This window comes from Oncorhynchus mykiss, chromosome 2, assembly GCF_013265735.2.
Source record: "Oncorhynchus mykiss isolate Arlee chromosome 2, USDA_OmykA_1.1, whole genome shotgun sequence".
Classification (NCBI taxonomy): domain Eukaryota; kingdom Metazoa; phylum Chordata; class Actinopteri; order Salmoniformes; family Salmonidae; genus Oncorhynchus; species Oncorhynchus mykiss.
In genome coordinates this window covers 100,006,069-100,029,397 of record NC_048566.1, presented here as the reverse complement: position 1 = coordinate 100,029,397, position 23,329 = coordinate 100,006,069, and the positions used below count along the sequence as shown (strand labels likewise).

General features: G+C 41.7%; 2 protein-coding genes across 3 annotated transcripts in view; both read right to left on the bottom strand.

Annotated features, from left to right (window-relative positions):
• Window positions 1–1,924: 1,924 nt before the first annotated feature.
• On the bottom strand, window positions 1,925–17,645 carry LOC110500941 (guanine nucleotide-binding protein subunit beta-5a). The gene is made up of 11 exons (XM_036960848.1): window positions 17,357–17,645; window positions 9,811–9,947; window positions 9,006–9,047; window positions 7,880–7,956; window positions 7,601–7,733; window positions 6,491–6,634; window positions 6,019–6,110; window positions 5,779–5,827; window positions 5,522–5,618; window positions 3,201–3,367; window positions 1,925–2,979 (listed from the first exon to the last, which is right to left on the bottom strand). Exons 1-11 carry the CDS (start codon window positions 17,595–17,597, stop codon window positions 2,968–2,970), a joined length of 1,191 nt encoding a protein of 396 aa, XP_036816743.1. The 5' UTR covers window positions 17,598–17,645; the 3' UTR covers window positions 1,925–2,967.
• A 3,279-nt stretch (window positions 17,646–20,924) lies between these two features.
• The window catches only part of LOC110502593 (unconventional myosin-Vc), a 55,211-nt gene continuing 52,806 nt past the window's right edge, over window positions 20,925–23,329 (bottom strand). For both annotated transcript variants that reach the window (XM_036960828.1, XM_036960830.1), the window contains exons 38-40: window positions 22,065–22,242; window positions 21,454–21,534; window positions 20,925–21,304 (exon numbers count right to left, since the gene is read on the bottom strand). In XM_036960828.1, the coding sequence (XP_036816723.1) occupies window positions 21,149–21,304; window positions 21,454–21,534; window positions 22,065–22,242 (415 nt within the window). In that variant the 3' untranslated portion in view covers window positions 20,925–21,148. The remainder of the gene's footprint in view (window positions 21,305–21,453; window positions 21,535–22,064; window positions 22,243–23,329) is intronic.

The following is a 23,329-nucleotide window of genomic DNA, read 5'->3' as shown; positions in this document are numbered from 1 at the left end:
CCTCACTAGCGAACCAATTGCTGATTTGCTCTACAGCTTTAAACTCGGGTGCAGCGTAAATGTCAAAGTGTAGGGAGAGAGGATTGATATACAATCATATGCAGCTCCCAACAAGATGTGGTGATCAAAAATATAAACTGTTTAGTTTGCAAACTCACCAGCAATGGGGCATCAAGCAACAATTACTAGCATCGTCCTACTGGTCTTTTGGTATGTCAAAATGTCTTGAAATGGATGATTTACTTATTATGAAGCTTGCATTTGGAATTTATTGTTACAATGTAAGTAATACATAAACAACATGTGTTGTCGACAAAATAATGAAAATGGCTGTCTGGTACCCACAATAAATAGACAAATATTTCGTGACAGTGTGACTATAAGGTTAAATCAGCACAAAGAATGGTTCTGAGATATTGAGCATCAAAGTGTTTTGTAGTGAATTCTTCTTTCATAAGTCATTAATTAATTAATTATATAAGGTTAGCTAAAACACAAACGTCAATCCGGGTTCAGCCATAATGTTCTGACACTTCTGAATTAAACATGTTCAGTTTTTAAGAGGACTGAAGAGGGAGAATAATCTGCTTCTGGTTGGGTAGAAGGACTTTTAGTTGTCGTTGCATGTGTATCTACCAGGGGCCAGACTGTCATGCGTCAGCCTGGAGAGAGGAACTCGAGACAGAGGTTATTTCAGAATGACCAGCAGCTGATCTGTTATTTTTCTTTTTAAATATAATATATATATAAATAATATATAAAATATAATCTTTATTTAACTAGTCATTTTTACAATGACAGCCTACCCCGGCGAAACCCGTAAGACGCTGGGCCAATTGTGCGCCGCCCTACGGGACTCCCAATCACAGCCACGGATGTGATGCAGCCTGGATTTGAACCAGGTACTGTAGTGACGCCTCTTGCACTGAGATGCAGTGCCTTAGACCACTGCGCCACTCAGGAGTTATGATCAGGGACAAATAATTTGAATATGTTTTTGAATACGTATACATGCTAGACTAACACTATTTTACCAATAGATAGTCAGAACACGTCATCAAATACATTAAGAAATGTATTACGATCATCAGACAAATTACTGTCATCGCTGAACATCGCTGAACAACATTTCTGACAGTGTTTTGTTGTTGTTGTTGTTGTTGTGGCTTGCTTTACATTATTGCTGGCTAGACTAGCCTAGACCAGGATTTCTCAAACTCCTTGGTCCTTGGGCTCCACCTGGGTGTACTTTTAGTTTTGTTGTTGCCCTAAACCAAAACTTGCACCCAGTGAGGGGGCCCCAAGACCGAGTTTGAGAAACCCTGACCTAGACCATACTTAGAGGGAGATAGCAAAGACATGTGTTCTGATTGGTCCGTCTGTATTTGTTCAGGCTTGTGATTGGATTGCGGATATAACCTTATAGCACCAAGTTCTAACGGGTCAATGGTGATAGAACGTTCTAGTTTTTCTTTTTTTTCTTCCCCCACTTAAAATGAACTTTTTCTAAATTCTTACTTCACAGACATATAAAGAACCATTTAAATATCTATTATATATGTGACTAAATCCTTTTTGACTAGAAAAAAATGTCAGAACCTTATAGTTCCAAGGTCTCAATTTGTAGTTGACAAGTCATTGCATGTATAGATTTGAATTTAAGACTTGTGAATCGACTCGACTTGCTCTTAAGAATGAACAACGTGGACTTAGACCTTGTGACTTGCTTGTGTCTCCTGTGGTAGTGACTTGGTCCCACCTCTGGTAAATATGTTACAAAATAAATCCAATCATCATCGACATCATTGTCATATTGAGATATATGTTAAAAACATATTTTTGCTTAGAATTATTTATTTTTTAACTTAAAATCACAGAAATTCCAAATATGACAACCACAACAGCAGAAATAAACACAAAATTGATAGTCCAAATTAATTTTATTACTTTTGTGTGGTATAGGTGAATAGTTTATTGTATCATGTAACTTTGTATATACACTAAACTACAATATAATAATTACAATAAATTATCAAATTACAATCATCAGAATAATTACATGAACAGGAATACATAAGTCTAAGAATTTAAATAAGTAGGTATTCACAAAAGGTCGTATATTCACGTCAGCTAGATATTATCTAGTGTTTGTCATGTGAACATCTCAAGCAGTAAGTGAAATCCACAGGTGGAAAGGAACTCGAAGGGTCAAGTATTAGAATGGAAAATGTGGCATCAACCAAGAGGATTTGTCCTGGCATCAACCAAGAGGATTTGTCCTGGCATCAACCAAGAGGATTTGTCCTGGCATCAACCAAGAGGATTTGTCCTGGCATCAACCAAGAGGATTTGTCCTGGCATCAACCAAGATGACTTAGTGACTCTTGAGGGTTTGGTTCCAAATGTATGAACTGTTTTTCCATCATATCTCAAATCTAAACATGGCATCATACTACATCTTATACATTAGGTTATTGAAGACATTCTTCCTCTAAATCTTTTACTCTCTGTATATTCACCACTAGATTCATTTCCAACTTTGTTATTGATCACCATCCACTTCACACTAGTTCTCTTTGGACCATCTGCTTAAGACTAGAGTAGCTATATCATCATTCTGTGTGTGATTATGAATTTCATTAAGATATATTGACCTTGCGCGATCTAAAATACTTAATGTGATACGTTATTAAAGCTCGTAAAAAAAAAAAGTGTATCATTTTGCGGGTTTTTTGTTTTGTTTTGTTTGATAATGACTGTTAACTTGTCCAAGACCACGGTTCAAATGTACCCTGACACACCACTACAGTAAGACAATGTCTGCCCTTTACCACTGTATCTATGTTCATCTGAATCTGAACCTCGGATTGTATTCAAGCCGAGTGGAACACGTCTGTCTCTTAGTTTACAACTGGATCCCATCTATCTACCATTGAGGTTAGTTGTTCCTCTTCTGTGTCCTTTTCTTTAAGCCCAGATCTGAAAATTAAAAAAAAAAATAGAAACATAAACTTACTTCACCATAAAAAGAGACCATGATGCTGTTCTCTAGAAAAACAAATGGAGAGGATGGACACCAGGGAAACCCCGGATGGATAGAAGAATAGAATGATACGATAGATTGGATGGATGGATAGATAGGCAATACTAATAATTAGTCTTTTGGGAATATAATCCAGGTGATAACTCCTATCCCTCACCCTGAGCGTGTGGTCCCATGACCCCGTGCAGAAGGCCGTTCCGTCGGGAGACAGACGCAGAGTGCTGACACGGTTCTCGTGTCCAAACAGGATGGACACCCTCGTCCCCTTCAAGACATCCCACACGTTGATGGTGTAGTCGTTGTAGCCACCGAACAGTAGCCGGCCTGAAGAATGAAAATACATGTCCTCTTTCAACAACGTAGATGCAATACATCGTTTCTGAATAGAAGGTTAATGTGACAGTACGCTGTTCATATTCAGCTTAGTGACATGGATCACTAAAGTGTAGACTGGTTAGTGACATGGAATCACTAAAGTGTAGACTGGTTAGTGACATGGAATCACTAAAGTGTAGACTGGTTAGTGACATGGAATCACTAAAGTGTAGACTGGTTAGTGACATGGAATCACTAAAGTGTAGACTGGTTAGTGACATGGAATCACTAAAGTGTAGATTAGTTAGTGACATGGAATCACTAAAGTGTAGACTGGTTAGTGACATGGAATCACTAAAGTGTAGACTGGTTAGTGACATGGAATCACTAAAGTGTAGACTGGTTAGTGACATGGAATCACTAAAGTGTAGACTGGTTAGTGACATGGAATCACTAAAGTGTAGACTGGTTAGTGACATGGAATCACTAAAGTGTAGATTAGTTAGTGACATGGAATCACTAAAGTGTAGACTGGTTAGTGACATGGAATCACTAAAGTGTAGACTGGTTAGTGACATGGAATCACTAAAGTGTAGACTGGTTAGTGACATGGAATCACTAAAGTGTAGACTGGTTAGTGACATGGAATCACTAAAGTGTAGACTGGTTAGTGACATGGAATCACTAAAGTGTAGATTAGTTAGTGACATGGAATCACTAAAGTGTAGACTGGTTAGTGACATGGAATCACTAAAGTGTAGACTGGTTAGTGACATGGAATCACTAAAGTGTAGACTGGTTAGTGACATGGAATCACTAAAGTGTAGACTGGTTAGTGACATGGAATCACTAAAGTGTAGACTGGTTAGTGACATGGAATCACTAAAGTGTAGACTGGTTAGTGACATGGAATCACTAAAGTGTAGACTGGTTAGTGACATGGAATCACTAAAGTGTAGACTGGTTAGTGACATGGAATCACTAAAGTGTAGACTGGTTAGTGACATGGAATCACTAAAGTGTAGACTGGTTAGTGACATGGAATCACTAAAGTGTAGACTGGTTAGTGACATGGAATCACTAAAGTGTAGACTGGTTAGTGACATGGAATCACTAAAGTGTAGACTGGTTAGTGACATGGAATCACTAAAGTGTAGACTGGTTAGTGACATGGAATCACTAAAGTGTAGATTAGTTAGTGACATGGAATCACTAAAGTGTAGACTGGTTAGTGACATGGAATCACTAAAGTGTAGACTGGTTAGTGACATGGAATCACTAAAGTGTAGATTAGTTAGTGACATGGAATCACTAAAGTGTAGACTGGTTAGTGACATGGAATCACTAAAGTGTAGATTAGTTAGTGACATGGAATCACTAAAGTGTAGACTGGTTAGTGACATGGAATCACTAAAGTGTAGACTGGTTAGTGACATGGAATCACTAAAGTGTAGACTGGTTAGTGACATGGAATCACTAAAGTGTAGATTAGTTAGTGACATGGAATCACTAAAGTGTAGACTGGTTAGTGACATGGAATCACTAAAGTGTAGATTAGTTAGTGACATGGAATCACTAAAGTGTAGACTGGTTAGTGACATGGAATCACTAAAGTGTAGATTAGTTAGTGACATGGAATCACTAAAGTGTAGACTGGTTAGTGACATGGAATCACTAAAGTGTAGACTGGTTAGTGACATGGAATCACTAAAGTGTAGACTGGTTAGTGACATGGAATCACTAATGTGTAGACTGGTTAGTGACATGGAATCACTAAATTTAGACTGGTTAGTGACATGGAATCACTAAAGTGTAGATTGGTTAGTGACATGGAATCACTAAAGGGTAGACTGGTAATGACATGGAATCACTAAATTTAGACTGGTTAGTGACATGGAATCACTAAAGTGTAGACTGGTTAGTGACATAGAATCACTAAAGTGTAGACTGGTTAGTGACATGGAATCACTAAAAAGTGTAGACTGGTTAGTGACATGGAATCCCTAAAGTGTAGACTGGTTAGTGACATGGAATCCCTAAAGTGTAGACTGGTTAGTGACATGGAATCACTAAAGTGTAGATTAGTTAGTGACATGGAATCACTAAAGTGTAGAGAGGTAAAAGCACGTGTACTAGATGAAGTTCATGAATACAGTATCTTACCACTGAGAGAGAAGTCAACACTGGAGGCACCAAATATGATGCTCTCTTTGGAATAAATGGCCACTTCTCTGTCTGCTCTCAGGTCATAGAGACGACACTGAAACACAAAAAACATGCATTAATAACTAGATTTTTTTGTGTTGTTTTTTTTGCAAACGGGTTAAAAACATTCAATGTCAAAGTACTTCATGATCTTTGACATTGAAAGGCAGCATCAACATGTGATCAAGCAGTAAATGACATTGATGACAACTTACTGTCGCATCATCAGAGCCTGAGGCAAATGCATCTCCACTGGGGTAGTACCTGATGCCAAGGAAGGAGACAAACGCCAGGTAATATATAACGAACCATACAAAATGGAGATTAGCTTAGTTTTACAGGGACAGTGCCAGCTAGTTTTCAACTGCAGTCGCCTGGGGCTCACTTATGATTAATACAGGGGTATTAACACAGTGTGTCTCTAAGTCCCTTGGAATTCATTCGTATCTCCTTACCTGACACTGTTGATGTCTGATTCGTGGGTTTCAAAGGACTGAATGCACTGGCCTGAGCGCATGTCCCATACATTGGCCTTCTTGTCACAGCCCTGTGTTTAGACACACAGAAGAAGATTAAGGAATTCATTAATTATTGCTAAATTGTTTTGAAAGGTTTAAACCCAAAATAGGGTTTAACTTCCAAGTGGCTTTTCCTGGTTAAATAAAAGGTTAAATGAAAAAATATCCACATTATGTCAAATGTAACACAGTATCTTTGCATTCTGGACCACACAAACAGGAGTTTGAATCTCAAGCCTGCCACGATTTCTTCACTAATCATTTCAAATCTCCCGCTCTCTCTGAATAAAAATGTTTGTTTGAAAAGTTAAAAAGGTAAAAGACAATGCTTAGGAGGAGGTCAGGTTGTTTATTCACAATTTCTCTATTGTGGGACAATATAGTGAAATGCTCCTAGTCTTCTCCTCACCCCAGAGACGAAGGTGTTGCCGGTCTCAGAAGGAGCCAGGTCCAGACAAAGAACATCAGCGGTGTGTCCATGGAAACTCTGCAACAGCTGACCGCTCTCCACATCCCATAATGCACAGGTTCCGTCTCCGCTCGACGTCAGGATCTGGAACACAAAAGGGGGTTCATCACAAACTGCATCTTGGGATCACAACATATTACGCGTTCTCATATAGGGGTGAAAACGAACAGCCACTTAGTCATTCATTAAATGTCAATGCGAGACGAAGTGAAAATGTGATTTAAGTGAAGGTTAGGATTCACCCCGTAATGTACACATGGGACTGGTTTCCCAGACCTATATTAGGCTCATTTCAGGACAAAAATACTCTATATTGAATATGTCAGGGAAACCAGCCCTTAGAGAGCAAAGTACAACTACACTCCTACAAGTAGTAAGGTCAGAGGGAAGCCATTGTCATAACTTTGGCTGTTCAGAATTCAGATTCAGAATTCTATGACACTGACCCATAAATAGAAGAGTCTTGGCCCGAGGCTAAAGCATGTGACTAAACACAGCCAATGGGGAACATTAGAATGTTGTGAATTATTAAACAAGAATGGCAGTTCTTTCCAGGTCTGGTATAGAGTGCAGTGATTTCCCATTACTCATCTGCCATGGGAAAGTAGTAGAAATTCAGATGCCTCATCCTAATTTGATCATCCTGTTGTTGCAGAAACATTCCTGTACATCAGGAAATGCAAATGTGTAGTGATTTTGAGGTTTAAAAAGGCTTCTAAAGTTTGTAATTTCCACTTTAAAATGTCAGATTTGATTTGCCCAAACGAAAAATGTAGGAATCCCTACCAAAAACAATCCATTAATTATAATCCATATAACAATTCACATTTTCTGTTGCTGCAGGATTATTTTCCTGATGTGTGAAACTGGTTCAAATTATGACACGGCATATCAGTGGGTTTTTCTTTTAAACTGATTTTGAAGCAATCAAGTAATTCAACAATTTATAGAAAGGAGCGAATACAAACCTTGTTAAAGACTGTAACAAAATATACAAATGGTACAACAAAAAAATACTTACATCAGAATAAGAAAAATGTCTTCTCTAACCTGCATGTCTGAGTTGGTGAAGCTACAGGCAGATAAGTAGTTGGTGTGCATGGCGACAGACTTCTTCTTCGCTGCCAGGTTCTCATTCTTGTCCAACGAAAGAGGGTACACAGAGCACTTGTTGTCCAGACCCCTGAAACACAATCAATCCATCACATTTTATTTTTAAACTCTCTTATAACGTCAACAGTTGTGACAGCGCTTCACAGTAACCGGGCCAAGACCCAAAAGTGCACAGTGGGAAAATGGAGCGTGTGGGTGGAGCAGGGGGGGACTTACCCACAGGCCACTGCACATCCAGAGGGGGCGTAGGCACAGGCCATCACCCAGGTGCACGGCATGGTCACTGCATGCTCCTAGAGGACACCACATTATAAAAGGAACAATCAGCATTTCCGTGACATTTAGGGGTGTCTATAATACCAGGACATCCAGGTGTCTATAATACCATGACATTCAGAAGGTGTCTATAATACCGTGACATTCAGAAGGTGTCTATAATACCGTGACATTCAGGGGTGTCTATAATACTGTGACATTCAGGGGTGTCTATAATACCATGACATTCAGAAGGTGTCTATAATAACGTGCCCATCCATATATAGCCCATGTATCTAACGCTGTCTGGCCAAAAATAATGACATGTCATACTCTTTTTGGCCTGACAGCATCAAATACATGGGCAACACATACGGAGACAGAGAGACGCTGTTTCACTCGCTCTGATGTTTTCTCCTGTGAGATTGATGAGTCTGGGGGAAAATGATCAATATATTCAGAGATGACGCATCAGATCTCAGATTTTCTTTGGGGGTGGGGGGGCACTGTGGTGGCCAATCAGATTTCAAAAGGTGGCCGTGGCCACACAGGGCCACACAGGGCACTGGCCACCGCTACAGGTCCATAGGGCACTGGCCACCCTGGGCACCGCTACAGGTCCATAGGGCACTGGCCACCCTGGGCACCACTACAGGTCCATAGGGCACTGGCCACCCTGGGCACCGCTACAGGTCCATAGGGCACTGGCCACCCTGGGCACCGCTACAGGTCCATAGGGCACTGGCCACCCTGGGCACCGCTACAGGTCCATAGGGCACCGGTCAGTAGTGCAACATAGGGAGTTTTTCCTAGCCACCGTGCTTCTACACCTGCATTGCTTGCTGTTTTGGGGTTTTAGGCTGGCTTTCTGTACAGCACTTTGAGATATCAGCTGATGTACGAAGGGCTTTATAAACACATTTGATTTGATTTGATGTGGGGAATAAGGTTCCATTTGGGATGCACAAAATGTTCTCATTCATCCAAAATCAGATGAAATAACTGCAGAAGTCTTGCTATCTCGCCAAGCATTTTGTCAACTCTAAAGCCTTTCTGGACAGAGGAAAAAAAGAAGAAGGTTCCCTACCTTGTTAGTGGTGAAGGCATCCCATACAATCACTTTTCCATCCTGAAAAGAAGTTAGATTAGGAAACAAACATTAGAAGTGACACACAGGCCTAAGACTCTTTACATTTCCAACAAAATGTTACAAATGTGATCACTACTGAAAGCAGTGCATATTATTTTAAACTCAGCACCATGGACAGCGACCGTCAGTATCTCAGATGTGACTACTGAAATATATGCACACATCTGTTTTAGGAGCTTTTCCCGAACCTCAAAATTTAGCGATGATGAGCTTTACAATAAGAGAGGAAGAGGTCGAAGCGAGAGAGGTTTATTCCGACGAAAATCTGTGCACGAAAAATAAGACCACAAAGTGAGGAATTTTTGTACGGAGTGTCGAAATTTGGTCAGCAATATTTTTTTTTTATTGCTCATTTGCTATGCGAGGCTAATTTGATTGAATATAAGTTTCATAATGGTTAGGTTATTACGAATGCACTGATATAAAGTGGACGCATGTGGCATTTCGGCCACTTTTGAAAAAAAAAACGAGTTGTGCCTGTTATTCACATGCACATCTGCCCTCACATTGGTTAGAATGGTCCCACCTTATCTCGACTCCTCCCGCCTGCCTTCCATCTTTGAAGACATGTATTTCCATTGTTAGAGCGGTCACTCGACTATCTTGTCAATATGATAGAAAATATTTTTTTTAACCATTCATTCCAGGACCATGGACAGCGACCGTCCATATATCAAGAGCTGTGACTGCATGAATGCATCTTTTAGGTCTTCAGAAACCTACCCAATAATCTAATACTCACCTGTGATGAGCTGACGATCCTCCTCTTGTCCTTACACCAGTCCATGCAGAGAACTTTGTTTCCATGTCCCTTCAGAGTACGCCGGGTCTTCATGATAAACTGGCCCAGTCCATCCACCTTCTCTGCCACCTGGTGTACTGTAGTAGGGACCAAGATCCTATGTTACTGTACTGTCCTGTAGTAGGGACCAAGATCCTGCGTTACTGTAGTAGGGACCAAGATCCTACATTACTGTAGTAGGGACCAAGATCCTATGTTACTGTACTGTACTGTAGTAGGGACCAAGATCCTATGTTACTGTACTGTCCTGTAGTAGGGACCAAGATCCTACATTACTGTAGTAGGGACCAAGATCCTATGTTACTGTACTGTACTGTAGTAGGGACCAAGATCCTATGTTACTGTACTGTCCTGTAGTAGGGACCAAGATCCTATGTTACTGTACTGTCCTGTAGTAGGGACCAAGATCCTATGTTACTGTACTGTAGTAGGGACCAAGATCCTATGTTACTGTACTGTAGTAGGGACCAAGATCCTATGTTACTGTACTGTAGTAGGGACCAAGATCCTATGTTACTGTACTGTACTGTAGTAGGGACCAAGATCCTATGTTACTGTACTGTCCTGTAGTAGGGACCAAGATCCTATGTTGCGTTACTGTACTGTAGTAGGGACCAAGATCCTACGTTACTGTACTGTAGTAGGGACCAAGATCCTATGTTACTGTACTGTAGTAGGGACCAAGATCCTATGTTACTGTACTGTAGTAGGGACCAAGATCCTATGTTACTGTAGTAGGGACCAAGATCCTATGTTACTGTAGTAGGGACCAAGATCCTACGTTACTGTAGTAGGGACCAAGATCCTATGTTACTGTACTGTACTGTAGTAGGGACCAAGATCCTATGTTACTGTACTGTACTGTAGTAGGGACCAAGATCCTATGTTACTGTACTGTAGTAGGGAGTAGGGACCAAGATCCTATGTTACTGTAGTAGGGACCAAGAACCTATGTTACTGTAGTAGGGACCAAGATCCTATGTTACTGTACTGTAGTAGGGACCAAGATCCTATGTTACTGTACTGTACTGTAGTAGGGACCAAGATCCTATGTTACTGTACTGTACTGTAGTAGGGACCAAGATCCTATGTTACTGTAGTAGGGACCAAGATCCTATGTTACTGTAGTAGGGACCAAGATCCTATGTAGGGAGTAGGAACCAATATTCAACTTTACTACTGTCATGACGTGGCCCTCTTTGGGTATAGCGAGTACCCTCCCCCTCTCTCTCACCAACTCTCTCCTCCCTCTACACCCAGGTTCTGTTATCTCAGGTTGTGAATTCCATGAGGAGACTCTCCTTAGGGCCAGGCAGTATAGAGAGAGGGTTACACAGTAGAACAAAGAAACTTATTCTACCTCACAGAACTTGAGAACTGAACAATGTCCATGTTTTGGAGAATGTGTAAACGGTCGGTGGAGAAACCAGCTACGACCCGGGCCATTTTGTTTTATGATTGTGACCTCAGGAAAGACAATACGGCCACATTACCATAACTCTGTTTATACAGGAGCCTCCGTTATGAGGTTTGCATCTAATTATTGTATAAAATGAATGAGTAAAGATGAAACCATTTGTGAAATTATGTAAGATGGTGTTGAACCATTAATGTGAGAGAATTGTCTTCCCTTCAAAGTTGAACTAAGTCATTGGCCCACCACCATGAGCACAGACATTGATCTGGCGTTATGGGACAGCCCTCTTCTACTGTTCCAAATTAAAACCCCACCTGAAGAAATCCTCTTCAGACCATGCCTGCCTCGGTCAACTGAGGGAGCGAAGGTTGAGTAGAGACCACAAAAAAACCTTAGTAGAAGCTAAGGTTGTAATGGTTGTTGAAACTCTCAAACTATCGATACCGACAGAATAAGAGCAAATCTTCTATACTAATTACTAGTCTGCAGCTAGAATTTATGTCGACTGACTGTGAAGACCGACAACCGCCGAAACATCTAATCTATAAGAACATTTCTGAATGGGACTCTGAGGTATCCATTCTAACTACGAAGGACCCCAGGGAAGGAGAGAGAAGTTCGGATGAACTTTCCAACAGAAAGACGAACGATTCCAACAGAGATCTCTGACGTCACACTGAGCGTAAATATATATATTGATTGCAATGATTCCCGAATGAGTGAGCGTTCATGTGCAAAGGATTAGCATTTCAATTATTATAATTATCAACTGTGTAGTGACTTGTGTAATACCCGCCCTTCTCAGTCGACCCCCACTTCCCTTTTGTGCACCAAGCCGCGATGCCGGTTTATCCCACCAGGGAAACTCCGTTATCATTTCCTTGTAACAAATCTACTGTTTGTTTATGCATTTCTGTGATTAATTAGTTAGTTAGTAAATAAATGACTAAGAAAATAAATTGGTGTATGGATGATTCATAGTGAAGGCTGGGTTCGTGCAGATAACCAACAATTTACGACGTTTGGAATGAGACTAACGTGAGATAACGAATAATTCATTCATTAGAAGACTATTTGAAGAGTTATATTAGGAAAATTATAACTATGTAATCTGAAGATTTTCCTTGGTGCCCCGACTTCCTAGTTAATTACATTTACATGATTAGTTTAATCACGTAATAATAATTACAGAGAATTGATTTGATTAAAAAAACAGTCTTCAAATGAATGATGCCAAAGACACGACACTGTACTGGAGTAGGGACCAAGATCCAACATTACTGTAGTAGGGACCAAGATCCAACATTACTGTAGTAGGGACCAAGATCCAACATTACTGTAGTAGGGACCAAGATCCAACATTACTGTAGTAGGGACCAAGATCCAACATTACTGTAGTAGGGACCAAGATCCAACATTACTGTAGTAGGGACCAAGATCCAACATTACTGTAGTAGGGACCAAGATCCAACATTACTGTAGTAGGGACCAAGATCCTACGTTACTGTAGTAGGGACCAAGATCCAACATTAATGTAGTAGGGACCAAGATCCAACATTAATGTAGTAGGGACCAAGATCCAACATTACTGTAGTAGGGACCAAGATCCTACGTTACTGGAGTAGGGACCAAGATCCTACATTACTGTAGTAGGGACCAAGATCCTACGTTACTGTAGTAGGGACCAAGATCCAACATTACTGTAGTAGGGACCAAGATCCAACATTACTGTAGTAGGGACCAAGATCCAACATTACTGTAGTAGATCTCTCGGAGGACCTGAGCCCTAGGACCATGCCCCAGGAATACCTGACATGATGACTCCTTGCTGTCCCCAGTCCACCTGACTGTGCTGCTGCTCCAGTTTCAACTATTCTGCCTTATTATTATTTGACCATGCTGGTCATTTATGAACATTTGAACATCTTGACCATGTTTTGTTATAATCTCCACCCGGCACAGCCAGAAGAGGACTGGCCACCCCACATAGCCTGGTTCCTCTCTAGGTTTCTTCCTAGGTTTTGGCCTTTCTAGGGAGTTTCTCCTAGCCACCGTGCTTCTTCACCTGCATTGCTTGCTGTTTGGGGTTTTAGGCTGGGTTTCTGTACAGCACTTTGAGATATCAGCTGATGTACGAAGGGCTATATAAAATAAATTTGATTGATTGATTGATAGTAGGGACCAAGATCCTACGTTACTGTAGTAGGGACCAAGATCCAACATTACTGTAGTAGGGACCAAGATCCAACATTACTGTAGTAGGGACCAAGATCCAACATTACTGTAGTAGGGACCAAGATCCAACATTACTGTAGTAGGGATCAAGATCCAACATTACTGTAGTAGGGACCAAGATCCTACGTTACTGTAGTAGGGACCAAGATCCAACATTACTGTAGTAGGGACCAAGATCCAACATTACTGTAGTAGGGACCGAGATCCTACGTTACTGTAGTAGGGATCAAGATCCAACATTACTGTAGTAGGGACCAAGATCCAACATTACTGTAGTAGGGATCAAGATCCTACGTTACTGTAGTAGGGACCAAGATCCAACATTACTGTAGTAGGGACCAAGATCCTACGTTACTGTAGTAGGGACCAAGATCCTACGTTACTGTAGTAGGGACCAAGATCCTACGTTACTGTAGTAGGGACCAAGATCCAACATTACTGTAGTAGGGACCAAGATCCTACATTACTGTAGTAGGGACCAAGATCCTACGTTACTGTAGTAGGGACCAAGATCCAACATTACTGTAGTAGGGACCAAGATCCAACATTACTGTAGTAGGGACCAAGATCCAACATTACTGTAGTAGGGACCAAGATCCAACATTACTGTAGTAGGGACCAAGATCCAACATTACTGTAGTAGGGACCAAGATCCAACATTACTGTAGTAGGGACCAAGATCCAACATTACTGTAGTAGGGACCAAGATCCTACGTTACTGTAGTAGGGACCAAGATCCAACATTACTGTAGTAGGGACCAAGATCCTACGTTACTGTAGTAGGGACCAAGATCCAACATTACTGTAGTAGGGACCAAGATCCAACATTACTGGAGTAGGGACCAAGATCCAACATTACTGTAGTAGGGACCAAGATCCAACATTACTGTAGTAGGGATCAAGATCCAACATTACTGTAGTAGGGACCAAGATCCAACATTACTGTAGTAGGGACCAAGATCCTACGTTACTGTAGTAGGGACCAAGATCCAACATTACTGTAGTAGGGACCAAGATCCAACATTACTGTAGTAGGGACCAAGATCCTACGTTACTGTAGTAGGGACCAAGATCCAACATTACTGTAGTAGGGACCAAGATCCAACATTACTGGAGTAGGGACCAAGATCCAACATTACTGTAGTAGGGACCAAGATCCTACGTTACTGTAGTAGGGACCAAGATCCAACATTACTGTAGTAGGGACCAAGATCCTACGTTACTGTAGTAGGGACCAAGATCCTACGTTACTGTAGTAGGGACCAAGATCCTACGTTACTGTAGTAGGGACCAAGATCCAACATTACTGTAGTAGGGACCAAGATCCAACATTACTGTAGTAGGGACCAAGATCCTACGTTACTGTAGTAGGGACCAAGATCCAACATTACTGGAGTAGGGACCAAGATCCAACATTACTGGAGTAGGGACCAAGATCCAACATTACTGTAGTAGGGACCAAGATCCTACGTTACTGTAGTAGGGACCAAGATCCAACATTACTGTAGTAGGGACCAAGATCCAACATTACTGTAGTAGGGACCAAGATGTCAACATTACTGTAGTAGGGACCAAGATCCAACATTACTGTAGTAGGGACCAAGATCCAACATTACTGTAGTAGGGACCAAGATCCAACATTACTGTAGTAGGGACCAAGATGTCAACATTACTGTAGTAGGGACCAAGATCCAACATTACTGTAGTGGGGACCAAGATCCTACATTACTGTAGTGGGGACCAAGATCCTACATTACTGTAGTAGGGACCAAGATCCAACATTACTGTAGAAGGGACCAAGATCCAACATTGCTGTAGTAGGGACCAAGATCCTACATTACTGTAGTAGGGACCAAGATCCAACATTACTGTAGTAGCGACCAAGATCCAACATTACTGTAGTAGGGACCAAGATCCTACGTTACCGTACTGTAGTAGGGACCAAGATCCTACGTTACTGTAGTAGGGACCAAGATCCAACATTACTGTAGTAGGGACCAAGATCCAACATTACTGTAGTAGGGACCAAGATCCAACATTACTGTAGTAGGGACCAAGATCCAACATTACTGTAGTAGGGACCAAGATGTCAACATTACTGTAGTAGGGACCAAGATCCAACATTACTGTAGTGGGGACCAAGATCCTACATTACTGTAGTGGGGACCAAGATCCTACATTACTGTAGTAGGGACCAAGATCCAACATTACTGTAGTAGGGACCAAGATCCAACATTACTGTAGTAGGGACCAAGATCCTACATTACTGTAGTAGGGACCAAGATCCAACATTACTGTAGTAGCGACCAAGATCCAACATTACTGTAGTAGGGACCAAGATCCTACGTTACCGTACTGTAGTAGGGACCAAGATCCTACGTTACTGTAGTAGGGACCAAGATCCAACATTACTGTAGTAGGGACCAAGATCCAACATTACTGTAGTAGGGACCAAGATCCAACATTACTGTAGTAGGGACCAAGATCCAACATTACTGTAGTAGGGACCAAGATCCAACATTACTGTAGTAGGGACCAAGATCCAACATTACTGTAGTAGGGACCAAGATCCAACATTACTGTAGTAGGGACCAAGATCCAACATTACTGTAGTAGGGACCAAGATGTCAACATTACTGTAGTAGGGACCAAGATCCAACATTACTGTAGTGGGGACCAAGATCCTACATTACTGTAGTGGGGACCAAGATCCTACATTACTGTAGTAGGGACCAAGATCCAACATTACTGTAGAAGGGACCAAGATCCAACATTGCTGTAGTAGGGACCAAGATCCTACATTACTGTAGTAGGGACCAAGATCCAACATTACTGTAGTAGGGACCAAGATCCTACATTACTGTACTGTTGTAGGGACCAAGATGCTACGTTACCGTACTGTAGTAGGGACCAAGATCCTACGTTACTGATGTAGGGACCAAGATCCTACATTACTATACTGTAGTAGGGACCAAGATCCTACGTTACTGTACTGTAGTAGGGACTAAGATCCTATGTTAGTGTACTGATGTTAAAAGTGGTTAGTTGTGGACCAATATCAGACATTAGTGCACTGTTGAAGGGATCAATCTATGGAGTGGTTAGTTAGAGTGGTTAGTTACAGACACCAAGCAATATCCGACGTTTGTGTACTGTTGTTATAGGGACGAAAATCCGACGTTAGTCTACTGTTGTTATAGGGACGAATATCCGACGTTAGTCTACTGTTGTTATAGGGACGAATATCCGATGTTTGCTTATGGTGTTATCATACCATGAGCTGAGCAGGGTCTTAAATGTGTTCTAGCATTAAAACATCCCACCGGGTTGGGGATACATATTAAACCGCAGTAAACGGTTAGAGATGTTAAAATTAATCTCTCTGATCTCAACGAGGTCGACAAACTAAAGCATAAATCAAGGATGAATAATGTTTTAAGCACCCTCTCGGCTATAATAAAACGGTGCTTTTGAGTGAGAAAAGAAATAGCAAATAGAGGAGTAAATTCCACCAAAGCCTAGGCTATATGTCTAATTGCAGCCGGAAATGCATCTTGTCATTTGAACAAATCCCGAGTGATATTAATACATAGGCGAGCAAGTGGCTTCAAATATAATAACCGTTTACAAATGAATGAAGAATTATCTATTTTCTTCGTGTGACCGAGTCAGTGCTCTGATAATAGCAATATGACAAATTCACAATATAGGCCTAGTATATCTATATCTATATTCTGATATGGTCGTGTTTACATTTTGCATGCAGTACTATTCGGAAGGCAGTGTTTTGATTCGCGGGGCCTTCCCTCTCGTCTCATTTTCAGCACCACTCACGTTCAACATCATGCAGCTTCGCTCTTTCGTCCTCGAGCTTCGTTTTCAACGTGTCCGATTCCGCTTTTAGGTTGGTGAGAGTCTCATTCGGTTGTACCTCCTGTGTAGCCATTTCAGGGTTTGTGGAAAATATCATATATATTCCCGTTGTCAGAGCAGATGCGGGCAGCAAAAAAAAAAAGGAGAGAGAGTATATTTTGCAAGCTAAGGACGCGGGGCTCACAGCTGATGCAGCTCTCATGACGTCAGAGAAAAGATGCTTTCTCAGTTTTCGAGAGGGAGGCTGCCATCGACGCTATGTAGACTAGATCCATCACGTGCGCAATAGCTACTTATATGATCAAACACAATTTGACGCAAAAAAAGAGAGAGAATTGTTTTTCCCTCAACCATAGTATAAAACATTCTAGACATGGTCAACACTGATGCGATCATGTAGGTCTAAAGTGTACACGTTTGCATATGTGTAAGAAATCCTTACAAAAAAAAAAAACAGAAATCAACTAATACATCATTTTATTCGCATGTAATTCATTTTAGGCACATGTATTTACAGAGCCTTCAGGAAGTGTTCACACCCCTTGACTTTTCCCCTTTACATTGTTGTTACAGCCCGAATTTAAAATGGATTACATTTAGATATTGTCGTCACTGGCCGACACAATACCCCACAATGTCAAAGTTGAATTATGTTATATATATATATATATATATATATATATATTTAAAAAAAAAAAAAAAAAACATGACTCAGGGGTGTAAATACTTACTGTATGTAAATTCAATATTTCTGTATTACATTTATCAATTTGCAAAAAATGTCTAAAAATATGTTTTCACTTCATTATGGGGTATTGTGTATAGATGGGTAAGAAAAACACTCAATTTAATCAACTTTGAATTTAGGCTGTAACACAACAAAATGTGGAAGAAGTCAACGGGTATGAATCATTTCAGAACTAATATATATAAACACAACAAAGGGTTGTTTCATGAACTGAAATTTAAAAAAATCCCAGAAATGTTCCCAACGCACTTATTTCTCTCAAAAAAGCATATTTCTTTAAAATTATGTGAACCAATTTGTTTACATCCCTGGTGGATGCTGGTGAAACTGTGGGATCGTCTGAAACCAGCCACCAGGACAGCTGATGAAACTGTGGGTTTGTCTGAAACCAGCCACCAGGACAGCTGATGAAACTGTGGGTTTGTCTGAGACCAGCCACCAGGACAGCTGATGAAACTGTGGGTTTGTCTGAGACCAGCCACCAGGACAGCTGATGAAACTGTGGGTTTGTCTGAGACCAGCCACCAGGACAGCTGATGAAACTGTGGGTTTGTCTGAGACCAGCCACCAGGACAGCTGATGAAACTGTGGGTTTGTCTGAGACCAGCCACCAGGACAGCTGATGAAACTGTGGGTTTGTCTGAGACCAGCCACCAGGACAGCTGATGAAACTGTGGGTTTGTCTGAGACCAGCCACCAGGACAGCTGATGAAACTGTGGCACAACTGAAGACTTTCTGCAGAAACCGTCTCAGAGAAGCTGATCTGCTCGTCGTCCTCACCAGGGTCTTGACCTGACTGCAGTTCGGTGTCATCACAGACTTCAGTGGGGAAATGCTTACCTTCAATGGCCACTGGCTGGAGAAGTGTTCTCTCGAAGGATGAATCGTGGTTTCAACTGTACCGGGCAGATGGCAGACAGACAGCATGTATGGCGTTGTGTGGATGAGTGGTTTACTGATGGCAACATTGTGAACAGAGTGCCCTATGGTGGTGGTGGGGTTATGGTATGGGCAAGGCAATAGCTACGGATAATGATTTTAAATCGATGGCAATTTGAATGCACAGAGATACCGTGACGAGATCCTGAGGCCCATTGTCATGCCATTCATCCAACCACCATAACCTCATGTTTCAGCATGAACATTTGATCATATTACTCCAGTGCTAGCCTCCCTACACTGGCTTCCTGTCAAGGCAAGGGCTGATTTCAAGGTTTTACTGCTAACCTACAAAGCATTACATGGGCTTGCTCCTACCTATCTCTCTGATTTGGTCCTGCCGTACATACCTACACGTACGCTACGGTCACAAGACGCAGGCCTCCTATTTGTCCCTAGAATTTCTAAGCAAACAGCTGGAGGCAGGGCTTTCTCCTATAGAGCTCCATTTTTATGGAATGGTCTGCCTACCCATGTGAGAGAAGCAGACTCTGTCTCAACCTTTAAGTCTTTACTGAGGACTCATCTCTTCAGTGGGTCATATCATTGAGTGTAGTCTGGCCCAGGAGTGGGAAGGTGAACGGAAAGGCTCTGGAGCAACGAACCGCCCTTGCTGTCTCTGCCTGGCCGGTTCCCCTCTTTCCACTGGGATTCTCTGCCTCTAACCCTATTACAGGGGCTGAGTCACTGGCTTACTGGTGCTCTTCCATGCCGTCCCTAGGAGGGGTGCGTCATTTGATTGGGTTTAGTCACTGACGTGAGCTTCCTGTCTGGGTTGGCGCCCCACCTTGGGTTGTGCTGTGGCAGAGATCTTTGTGGGCTATACTCGGCCTTGTCTCAGGATGGTAAATTGCTGGTTGAAGATATCCCTCTAGTGGTGTGGGGGCTGTGCTTTGGCAAAGTGGGTGGGGTTATATCCTTCCTGTTTGGCCCTGTCTGGGGGTGTCCTCGGATGGGGCCAGTGTCTCCTGACCCCTCCCCTTCACAAAAAATACAGTTTTATATCTTTATGTTTGAAGCCTGAAATGTGGCAAAAGGTCGCAAAGTTCAAGGGGGCCGAATACTTTCGCAAGGCACTGTATATACATTTGATTTGATAATGCACGGCCCCATGTCGGTAGGGTGTATGCAGCCATTGAAGAGGAGTGGGGACAACATTCCACAGGCCACAATCAACAGCCTGATCAACTCTATGTGAAGGAGATGTGTCGCGCTGCATGAGACAAATGGTGGTCACACCAGATACTGACTGGTGTTCTGATCCACACCAGATACTGACTGGTTTTCTGATCCACACCAGATACTGACTGGTTTTCTGATCCACACCAGATACTGACTGGTTTTCTGATCCACGCCCCTACCTTTTTTAAGGTATCTGAGACCAACAGATGTATATCTGTATTCCCAGTCATGTGAAATCCATAGATTAGGCACCTAATGAATTTATTTCAATTGAGTGATTTCCTTATATAAAACTGTAACTCCGTAAAATCTCTGAAATTGTTGCATGTTTCCGTTTATATTTTTGTTCGGTATATTATTTAAGATACAAAAATACTTCTACAGTATGATTTACAAAATATATATATTTGAAAACAAAACAAAAAAAGACATTTGATGTACCGTGCATGTTACTCCAAAACATTGAGTATTTGACATATTTTAATTTACTACAAAAAAAAAAACAGCAGTTTGATATTGAACTTATTGAACTTTAAACTGTTTTCTGCAGAAGTGCATTTCCCATCTCATCCAGCTGAGAAGTAACGTTTCTCACTGTACTCTCCAAGCATTTAGCTCTGCAACAGCATCTGCATTTACGTCACAAAATTCATCAGACGTCAGAGTAATATTTATTTCAAACTGTATTATCGGACACTAAATCATTTTTAAAAGGCTATTTGGCTACAATGGTAGTTGGTCGCACCCGAGATGCTGGTAGACAGTGGCACCTCACTCCTGCCAGGTTTTCACCCCGTCATCCCTGGGATTCAAACCAGCAACCTTTAGGTTAATGGACCGCTTCTCTAAAGTCAAGGCTACCGCCTCCCCCAGAGGTCAGGGGTTAGATCCTGGTGATGAAGCCCAGTCTGAGGCTGGATGGCAGTTGTAGTAGCTCCAGGGCCTGAGAGGACGGGGTGAAGGGGAAGGTGACCTGGAAACGATACTGGGTATCTAACATCAACTGGGAGGATCCCCCCTCACGGTCCTGGAGCAAACCCTGAGGACAAGGGAAATACATTCATTTCTTAAATTTAGTTCATGGAACTGGTTTTGGATCGTCTTGAATTTCCATATACTGGAACTGCTGTGATTAAAATAATGATCCTTGTCACGTGATCGAGATCGGGATGCACATTTACACCTTACCTGAACTTTGCGGACAAAGGACGGTGCCACCCTTTTCTCAAAATCATCAATGGGAGTGTAAGAATTCAGAATCTTGACAATCTAGAACAAAATCATCAATGGGAGTGTAAGAATTCAGAATCTTGACAATCTAGAACAGGACAATAAACAAGGTTCTGTCAGTGACACCGAGTAATATTCACAAAAAACAGTAAATCTAAAGTACTGCCCGTGTTAAGTATCTGTAAGGATAGGGGTACAACATTTTGTTAGCTTCTTGTCAAAGCATTATGGGTAATGTAGTACAGGAAGAAACATCAGCTAGATTCAGCCGCGGGACGATCCTTTCTTGAGCGGATCGTCAGGGGACCGGAACATAATTACTAATAAATTTACAGACTGCAAATTGACCGCAAGAAATACACAAACAAACAGATATATCTGACTAAAATCATTTCAAACCTTCCTTACATGTGTATACAATCACATCTCTCTATTACGTGTGGGAATAGTTGAGAACTGATTTCCTAAATTAAAATCACTTAGTGCTGATTTCCTGGTGCTTTTACAGTGTTTACTGTCCCCCGCAGGCCGCTAGTTGGAGAACCCTGTAGTACATCGTCCTTCAGTACCTGTACAGTGTTGAGTTCAGAGCATTGTTCTATGATTTCCTTGGCGTCGTCATCAGTGGTCTTGTTGACCTGCAGTAGCCAGGCAGCCTGACACAGAGGCTTCAGAGTTTCCATGGCACTGGTACCCTGCACGAGGTCCTTCTCCTTCAGCCACTCCTCTAGGTAACTGATGTTACACCTGCAAAACAGGTAGCCTAGCGGTTAGGGGGCGTTCGGACAGTAAACGAAAGGTCACTGGTTCCAATCACCTGGAAAACAAACAGGTAACTGGACGTTACACCTGGAAACATGTTGCTACGTTACCTACAGTAGCATACAGACAGGTACCTGAAACATGTTTCTACGTTACCTACAGTAGTATACAGACAGGTACCTGGATGTTACACCTGAAACATGTTGCTATGTTACCTACAGTAGCATACAGACAGGTACCTGAAACATGTTGCTATGTTACCTACAGTAACATACAGACAGGTACCTGAAACATGTTGCTATGTTACCTACAGTAGCATACAGACAGGTACCTGAAACATGTTGCTATGTTACCTACAGTAGCATACAGACAGGTACCTGAAACATGTTGCTATGTTACCTACAGTAGCATACAGACAGGTACCTGAAACATGTTGCTATGTTACCTACAGTAACATACAGACAGGTACCTGAAACATGTCGCTACGTTACCTACAGTAGTATACAGACAGGTACCTGAAACATGTCGCTACGTTACCTACAGTAGTATACAGACAGGTACCTGAAACATGTTGCTACGTTACCTACAGTAGCATACAGACAGGTACCTGAAACATGTCGCTATGTTACCTACAGTAGCATACAGACAGGTACCTGAAACATGTTGCTATGTTACCTACAGTAGCATACAGACAGGTACCTGAAACATGTTGCTACGTTACCTACAGTAGCATACAGACAGGTACCTGAAACATGTTGCTACGTTACCTACAGTAGCATACAGACAGGTACCTGGATGTTACACCTGAAACATGTTGCTATGTTACCTACAGTAGCATACAGACAGGTACCTGAAACATGTTGCTATGTTACCTACAGTAACATACAGACAGGTACCTGAAACATGTTGCTATGTTACCTACAGTAACATACAGACAGGTACCTGAAACATGTCGCTACGTTACCTACAGTAGTATACAGACAGGTACCTGAAACATGTTGCTACGTTACCTACAGTAGCATACAGACAGGTACCTGAAACATGTCGCTATGTTACCTACAGTAGCATACAG

Bases quoted from the DNA above. Each gene is read 5' to 3' on its own strand.
- LOC110500941 (XM_036960848.1), bottom strand. From the start codon at position 17,597: ATGAGAGCTGCATCAGCTGTGAGCCCCGCGTCCTTAGCTTGCAAAATA. The intron at 6,111-6,490 runs GTGAGGAGAAGA...GTCTAAACACAG, and splicing joins GCAACACCTTCGTCTCTGGG to GGCTGTGACAAGAAGGCCAA. The intron at 3,368-5,521 runs GTAAGATACTGT...TTCATTCTTCAG, and splicing joins TGTTGACTTCTCTCTCAGTG to GCCGGCTACTGTTCGGTGGC.